The sequence below is a fragment of the Terrapene carolina genome, unplaced genomic scaffold, assembly GCF_002925995.2.
Source record: "Terrapene carolina triunguis isolate 2854851 unplaced genomic scaffold, T_m_triunguis-2.0 Scaffold32456, whole genome shotgun sequence".
Lineage (NCBI taxonomy): Eukaryota > Metazoa > Chordata > Testudines > Emydidae > Terrapene > Terrapene triunguis.
In genome coordinates, this window is record NW_020696807.1 from 21462 (window position 1) to 29641 (window position 8180).

General features: G+C 69.0%; 2 protein-coding genes across 3 annotated transcripts in view; one reads left to right on the forward strand and one right to left on the reverse strand.

The window, feature by feature from the left end:
• The window catches only part of RUSC2 (RUN and SH3 domain containing 2), a 22539-nt gene extending 18526 nt beyond the window's left edge, over positions 1-4013 (forward strand). For both annotated transcript variants that reach the window (XM_026663101.2, XM_026663100.2), the window contains 3 exons: positions 684-1608; positions 2020-2178; positions 3048-4013. In XM_026663101.2, the coding sequence (XP_026518886.1) occupies positions 684-1608; positions 2020-2178; positions 3048-3228 (1265 nt within the window). In that variant the 3' untranslated portion in view covers positions 3229-4013. The remainder of the gene's footprint in view (positions 1-683; positions 1609-2019; positions 2179-3047) is intronic.
• Positions 4014-5562: 1549 nt separating this feature from the next.
• FAM166B (family with sequence similarity 166 member B) overlaps positions 5563-8180 on the reverse strand; it is a 5652-nt gene continuing 3034 nt past the window's right edge. Inside the window, exons 4-6 of the mRNA XM_026663102.1 lie at positions 7444-7573; positions 6767-6967; positions 5563-5724 (exon numbers count right to left, since the gene is read on the reverse strand). Of these exons, the coding sequence (XP_026518887.1) occupies positions 5636-5724; positions 6767-6967; positions 7444-7573 (420 nt within the window). The 3' untranslated portion in view covers positions 5563-5635. The remainder of the gene's footprint in view (positions 5725-6766; positions 6968-7443; positions 7574-8180) is intronic.

Consider the following 8180-nt stretch of genomic DNA (forward strand, 5'->3'; position numbering starts at 1 on the left):
GCGCAGGGACAGAGCAAGGGGGCCGGGCAGAGCGCAGGGACAGAGCACAGAGACAGAGTGAGGGGACTGCGTCCCCGTGGCCAAGTGCCAAGCCTCTGTGCCCCTCATGAGCTGGGAGGGTGACGGCCTGGCAGTGCGGCAGGGCTGGATTCATTCGTGTTCGCAGAGCACTGAGCCCCTGGCGTGGGCAGGGAGGGGCACATGCGTGCGCTGGGTGAGGAGGGCTCTCGCCTCCCATCAGGAGCCCCCCTCTGGCCCCTCCAGCCCCCAGCTAACGGGTCACGGCGGCGCCCCTTTCCAGCGGGCGATTTTCATGCCAGACTCGTGGCTGCGCCGGAGACGGGCCTGGTCCCCGTGTGATGGGTTCTCCCGGTGCTGGCGCTCGCCGGCTGCGGCCTGGCTCCCGGGGGCTGGCGAGGAACGTCCGGGGGTGCTGATCTGTGCTCTCCGTGGGGCAGAGCTGGAGACACAGCGCGGCCGGTACAATGGTACTTGGCTGCTGGGTTGGGACCGTCCGAGTGAGACGTGGGAGCCTGTCGGGGGTCCCAGAGCCACAGGAGGTTTACCCAGCACTGCTGGGCGGCACCCATCTCCCTGCGCCTGGCCCTGCCCCTGGGGAGGTGGGGTAACTGGGCGTCGTGGCGGGCGCGCTGGGCGCTGATCGCTTTCCCTCTGCCCCGCAGACATCGTCCTGGTGCACTACCAGCCGGTGGGCTTCCTGTGCCTGTCCCACGGCGTGTGCCAGCCCCTCTTCGAGGAGCTGCTGCTCCTGCTCCAGCCCCTGACCCTGCTGCCCTTCAGCCTGGACCTGCTCTTCGAGCACCACCTGCTGCAGATGGGCAAGGAGCACCGGCAGCAGAAGCAGCTGCTGCGGGTCAAGCAGGACCTGCTGCTCTCCGTTCACTCCACCCTGCAGCTGATGCGCACGCGGGGCAGCCCCGAGGAGCCGGACGGCTGGAGCGCGGCCCCGGAGCAGGGCCCGGGGAGCGCCGGGGAAGAGGGGCTGTCTGCCGGCCGGGGCCAGGAGGGAGCGGCGTGGGAACGGGTCAAGGGGGTGGGCGCCTCCTGCGCGGCCGGCGCCAGGGAGGAGGAGCAGAGGAAGGCGAAGGACAGCGCCTGGGAGGGGAAGAAGGACAAGCAGGCCGGCTGGTGGTACCAGCTCATGCAGAGCTCTCAGGTTTACATCGAGGGCTCGGCCGAGGGCTCCAAGTTCATCCGCCCCGAGAAGAAGAAGCCGAAGGCGCCAGGAGCTGCGCCCCGGCCGGCCGAGGGCGGGAAGGACCCCCCTCCCCGCGAGGGCGTGGTGGAGGGGGCGGAGGCCTGCCCGGTCGCCGAGGAGAAGCCCAGAGCTGCGGCAGAGCCTGGGGAGAAGCCGGGCGAGGCCAACGAGCGGAGCTGGCCCTCCTGGATGGGGAGCCCCCCGGACTCGGTGCTGACAGAGCTGAAGCGCAGCAAGGACAAGGAAAACGGGGCTCCCCAGAGACAGGGGGTGGCCACGCCCCCCGCGGAGGAGAGCAGCCCTGGGGCCCCCGACAGCAGCCAGCCCATCAAGTGGGGACACCTGTTCGGGGCTAGGAAAGTGCAGAAGGAGGCCAGGCAGCCCAACAGGTAGGGACGTGAGCCCTGGGGAGCAGCGAACAGACGGGGTAGTGCTGGGCCCACTCACCTCCCCGAGCCTCGGGCACAGGCCGGGGCCGCCCCACAGATCACGGTTCACCTGAGCCCTTCACCCCCCGAGGGAGCAGGAGGAGCTGAGCCAGCGTGGTCTGGGGCAGAATGGCTCAGGCGAGGGGGCTGGCTGAGCTGGGACGTGCCCCAGGCATCTGCCTTCCCCAGAGGTGGCTGCATTTTGGGGGAGACGCGATCCCCCTGTGGGAGCAGGGCCCGCTGGGGTCTTTCAGGCTAGGAAGAGAACCTGTCCCCTCCCCGGCGGGGCCCAAACTGCCTGGCGGGCACAGCTTCTCCTGGCCCCAGGACCCCGGGACGTGTCCCCGTCTGACTCCGCTCCCTTCCTTTCAGGTTACCCTCCGGCTGGCTGACCCTGGACAGGTCCGTGTTCCAGCTCATGGCCCAGACGGTGGGGGCAGGAATGTGGAGAGAGGCGGCCCCAGAGCCCGAGCGGCCCAGTGAGCCCCCTGAACAGCAGCTGCCTGGGGGGCTGCCCCCCCAAATCCCCTGGTGAGCTGCGCTGGCCTGCGGGGGGCAGGAGCCTGGGGCGGGCGCGGAGCTCAGGCTGACGAGGGATTGGTTGGGCCCCTTCCGTGCAACGGGGCCCTGCAGCCCCTTCCTCTGGGGGGCGCCCCTCCCCTCCCTCCCCCAGCTCAGTCCAGTGCCCACTGGGCAGGACCCTCTCCCCGCTGGCACCAGCGGGCTCAGCGCGGCACTGCCTGATGCTGACGAGGGGTGAGTGGCTCCTCTGGGCAGAGCCGGGACAGCGCCGCTGGCTGGGATCCCCCGGGCACTGCTCTGCGCTCCCCACCTGGCCACTCTGAGCCAGGCCCTATCCGGAGAGCCAGGCCCGCCCCCGGGCAACCGGCCCAGCCGGCTGAGACGTCCCGCCCGCTGCGCGAGCACGGAGCTGGCAGCTGCCCACGCCCCGCAAGGTGAGCCGCAGGCCTCGCTGACCCCCAAACTCACCCGGGGGGCTGGGCTGCACTCAGTACGCTCTGGACTCGGTGAGAGGCACCCCCGAACCCCGCCATGGCAGCCCCTGCCCCACGGCCCAGAGATACACCCAGCCTCACCCCCCCGAACCCCACCCCAGTGCCCCCTGCCCCACGGCAGAGAGACACACACCCCGAACCCTGCCCCAGCGCCCTGCCCCACTGCCGAGAGACACACCCTGCCCCACCCCCCCAAACCCCGCCCCAGCACCCCCTGCCCCACGGCTGAGACACACACCCGGCCCCAAACCCCGCCCCAGCACTGCTCCGGGGCTGCCGGGCTGGGAATCATTGCAGTGGGGGTGGGGGGGCTGGCAGGGGAGGGGGGTTCTGGGTGCAGCGGGCGCCTGTGCTGTGACACGCCTCCCCCCGCTCTCCCCGCAGTGAAGTGAAAGCGCTTTGCCATCACATCGCCACCGAGGCGGGGCAGCTCAGCTTCCCCAAAGGGGCCGTCCTGCGCGTGCTGGCCAAGGTGGACGGCGACTGGCTGCGGTGCGGCCTGGGCTCGCAGAGCGGGCTGGTGCCCATCATGTACGTCACCCACCTGGCGGACGAGGACTATTGACGCGGCCGGGACGCCGCGCACAGGACCACAGGCTGCTCTGCGGGGCCGCCCGGCGGGGGGGACAGACGCAGCTTCTCGCTAGTCCGTACCGTGCTCGCCCTGCCCGACAGCCCTGGGGGCGCCTCGCCTGCCCCATGCACCTGCCACGGCTGCCGCGCCCCGGGGGACCTCACGCCAGGCGCCGCCGTGCATGCAGCCTCCCATCACCGCGCTCCATCTCCAGCACCGGATGCCACGGCCTCGGACGTAGCAGGACTCCAGGCGGCGTCGCTCTGCAGTGGGGACCGCCGAGCCAAGTACCCTGCTGGGCTGGGGGCTCCTGGACTGGGCAAGGGCTGGCCGCCGGAGACTACAGCCCCCAGCATGCACTGCTCCGGCTCGGGCCGAGCCAGCTGGCCCACTGCATGCTGACCGGGCCTCTGCTGCCGGCTGCCCCCTTGTGGCGTCAGGCTGCATTGCCGTGCTCGGCCTGGGCTGCTTGTGGCCCAATCAGCACACGGCTGCGGCCCATGTGACAGGCTCAGGGCCATACAGGGGGGCTGTATTGTGTGGCGGCGCCCACAGGACACCCATGAGCTGCCCACCATGGTCGCTCGGCTGCGAAGCCTGGCGTGCGTGCAGCCCCGGGCGCACACTGTGTGAATGCCGCATGTATTGTACCAAGCCCAGGAACCCGGCCAGCAGCCTGGCACGGCCACACCACGGGCCTCCTGCTGGCCGGGCACGGGATGAGTGCGTCTAGGCCAACAGCCGTTCAGTGTTAGAGGGGATGAGCCCTGTGCAGCCGCAGCGCTGGGGGGTGTTCGCCCCCCCCCCCCCCCGCTCCCCCGAAATCCGCTGCTCCAGCCATGGAGGCACTGCCTGGGGAGGGGCACAAGGCCATTCCCAGCCGGGAGGTGGGGGAGAGGGAGGGGGAAGTGCGCCCGCCAGTGGGGGAGGGGTGACATTCCCAGCAGGGAGGTCGGGGAGGGGGAAGTGCGCCCAGCAGTGGGGGGGGGGGGGCAGTGCCCCCAGCAGGGGTAGTGGGGGGCACTCCCAGCATGGCTAGGGCCTGGTTAAGGGTGCCAGGAGGGGCCGGGAAGGGGCAGGCTGGATGGTTCAGGCAGGGCCCTGCAGCCGTGCCTGGGGGCAGGGCCTGGGCCCCCAGCAGGAGGCGCCGCTGTCAGTTAACCCTTGTCTTGCCGGGCAGTATTAGTGCCAGGCTGTGCCAGTATTTGTTGCCAGGACGGCGCCGGTGTCTGCGCGGCGTGGTGCCCGGGCTGGCTGCCCCGGGGCCAGGCTCCCGCCTGCTTGTACATCGCTCGCTGCCGCTGGCCCCGTGTGACGGGCGGGGCCGCCTTTATTTATTTCTTTATTTATGAGGCATATTAATAAAAAAGGTGCTGACCCAGCTCCCCGCAGCGCCCGCCTCCTGACGTCGCCCCCCTGCCCCAGAGCACTGCTCCACCCAGCCCGGGGGTTTGTGGGCGGGGAGCAGAAACGACCCTTCCTGGCCCCTGCAGCCCGGAAGCAGCAACTCCAGAGCCCAGCCCCCCCCAGTGTAACTGCGACAGGGCTAGTGCCAGGGAACTGACCCAGCCCGTCTCTCCCCCAGGGGAGCATGGCCCAGCCATGCCCCCCCTGCTGCAGGCACCAGCCCGGCGGTGTGCGCCCACCCCCCACCCCCCCGCCCTTGGCCTCGTGCTCTGCGGCGACAGGCAGCGTTGGGCTGGCTGGTTTGTGCAGGCTCCTCCATAGGCTGCTTCCCAGGTCCGAGCCCCCGCGGCAGCCAAATGGCACAAGCCGGTGCACGCCCTGATGCCAGCCCCCTGCTACCACCGGCTCTGCCGCGCATGACAGGAGAGCCCGGCCCGGCCTGGCCTTTGCTGGGCCGGGGCAGCGGTAACACGCTGGGGGGCCATAGAGCCGGCGAGGGGGTTGGGCACTAGGCCCCAGCGGGGTTTCCTAGCCTTTGTGTGCTCAGCCCTGCAGCAGGGCGGGGCAGCGCTGCCCTTGGCTCAGGGGCCATGCCAGCCCTCGCGCAGCGCTGGCAGTGCCCCTGCCTTGCCACCAGCACATGGGCAGTGCAGCATCACACCCCAGGGCTGGTGGCGGTCCCTGTGGGGGAGGCTGCCCGCGTTGGGTGGGGCAGATTCAGCCAGGGCGCGAGGGCGGCTCCTGAGGCTCTGGGCCAGGGCTGCAGGGCAGGCGCGGTGGCACACACCATGGGGGGCCTGCACTGATTTAACCCCCCCCCCGCCCGGCATGGCCCCACCGCCCTGCCGACGGTTTGCAGCATGGCCGGGCGACGCTCCCCTCATTCACATGGGAGGGAAACAGAGTTTGTGGCTCCTTCTCTTTATTGCTCGTGCACATGGCAGGGCAGGCTCCAAACAGCGCCGGGAAGGAACCGGTCCAGCCCCGGGCACTAGTCGCCCATCTGCTTCTCCAGGGTGCTCAGCCCCAGGGCATTGTGGGTAAGCTGGCCGTAGGTGTGGCCAAACTGGAACTTGTAGCCTGCGGGCAATGAGAAGGCGCCAGTGAGAGGACGTGGTGCTGGGGAGCCCACCTGGGGCGGATGCTGCCCCGTCCGGGGGCTGCAGCCATGGAAGCACCAACGTGAGCCGGACAGCATGAAACACCTACCCGGCAGGGGAGCCACCGCCCATGGGCAGGGCTGGGCACCCCCTCACTTGGGGCCTTTAACCCTAGTCTGCCTAAAGCCCCAGCCCCAGCCTGGCACTACCCCCCACCCCCAATGGGCTGTACGAGCCACTGCCTGCAACAGCCGCTCTCTTGGACTCAGCAGCGCCGGAGAAGCCCTGGGGGAGGGGTGCAGGAACCGCCGGCTGGGAGGCTGCCCCCTTCCTTTAACCGCTTGCTCGTTCCAGGCAAAGCTCCAGGTCAGGGAGTGCCAGGGATGCTGTGTTAGGAGCCCACCATGGCTCTGGCAAGGCAAACAGTCAGCCCTGCAGAGCTACGGGCAGCGTTAACCAGCAAATGTCAACATCTGGACATTCAATCAGGTCCCCAAAGCCCCTTAACTCTGACCAGTATCACGGCTCTCTGTCCCCACCTGGTGGGGTCTAGGGGTTGCTGCATCCTAGCTGAAGGCTATGACCAAGGGCTGTATTAACCAGGGGAGAGGCGTCGCTGGTGGCTGTGAGCCGGTGCTGAGTGGGGTGCGGCTGCTGTTGTGACTGTCAGCGGAGCGGAGGGGTTGATCTGAGGCAACCCTCCCCTCCACCAGCAGTGGTATTTCCCACACACTGTGCTGCACGTGCCAGCCCGCGGGCACCCCCAAGGTTTGGCTTGTCTGGCAGTACAGGGAGATGGGGAGGGGCTGTGGGCCAGGCTGGAGCCGTGGAGGGTTTTGGGGGGGTCCAAATGAAGGGGGTTTATGGGATCTGTGAGTCCTTCCTGGTCTTTCCTTCCACGAGACTGGCAGGAGCCAGCCGGAGGCGAGTGCCCATGTTTCTGCAGGGAATGCGCGCAGTGCTGGCTGCTCAGTTCCTTCCCGGCCGGCCGCCCCGTCCTCCCCTGAGGCCGTGCCGCTCACCTGGGACGTAGCCTGCGTAGTGGGGCAGCAGCCCCATGTCCGTGGGGTACGACTTCAGCAGTGGAGGAAGGACCGGGCTGCCTTTCCCGGCCTCAGGCCTGCTCCCTCTGGTCTGGCCAAACTCCACCAGGGCGCGGTGGGTGGTCAACGGGTAGCCTGCCCCAATCAGGAAGCGGGCGCGGGGCACAAAGCCGGTGAAGCCTGCCCAGGTCACAGGAGGAGAAACTGAGCCCTGATGCCTGGAAACAAACCCAGCCCCACCACAGCCTCCTCACAGCAGACTGGCTCTTCCAGCCCCAGCAGCCATCAAAGCAGCTGGGGGACAGACCCAGGGCCCCTCCAGGGACAGCACGTTCCCACCAAATCAGCATCCCCAACTCGGGGCACCATGTCACCGCCCCCCAGAGCTCTCTGCTCAGACGCTGCGTGTGACAGGCGCTGCAGAGGCAGGTCCTTGGCCGGGGGGTGGTTGGTCCTTGCAGGGCTCTGGATTAAAGGATGAGGAATGGGGCTCCTCAGGGCTCAAGGACCCCCGCACCCCCTCCCTTCTGCTCCCCGAATCCCACCCCGCACGCCCTGCCCTGAATCCCAGCCCGCACCCCCAGCCCCGAATCCCAGCCCACACACCCAGCCCCGAATCCCAGCCCGCGCACGCAGCCCCAGCCCTGCTGGCTCACCCGAGATGAAGCACTTGTGGGGGTTGTTGTCCTCCATGGAGTAGGGGGAGCCCTGTGGTTGGAAGGCGAAGGGAGATACGTACGGGGCAGCTGCTGCCGGGACCGGAGTCCTGTACTTGGCGGTGAGGAGCTGGGGGTGCAGGATGGGGGTGATCAGACAGGGGCTCCCCATGGGGGGACGGGTCAGAGAGCGCTGCCCAAGCTGAGTGGGCCGGGCTCAGGCCACATGGCAATGCTGTTAGAGGAACCAGCCACCCCAGGCTGGAGCAGACACTGGTGTAAGAACAGGAGCAGCTACATAAGCCAAACCCATCGGGGCAGAGCCCACAAGCTAAGCAGGGCCGCCCAGACTTCCAAGGAAACCCCAGGTGCTGCAGGGAGCAGTGTGGGGGGCTCAGTAGGGGGCGCTCTCCCCTGGTCCTATTGCCCTGTCCGAGGCTGTGCATGGGGTAGGTGCAGGGGGGTCTATGGGTCTGTGCAGGGATGTGTGGGGGGTAGGTGCAGGGGGTGCGAGGGGTTGGTGCAGAGGGTCTGTGGGGTCCATGCAAAGGGATGCGTGGCGCTGTGGGGTGGGGCTGTGTGTGGGGTTGGTGCAGGGGGTCCGTGGGGTCCATGCAGGGGGGTGCGTGGCACTGTGGGGTGGGCCTGTCCGGGGCTGTCCGTGGGGTAGGTGCAGGGGGTGTGTGAGGAGTTGGTGCAGGGGGTCCGTGGGGTCCATGCAGAGGGGTGCGTGGCGC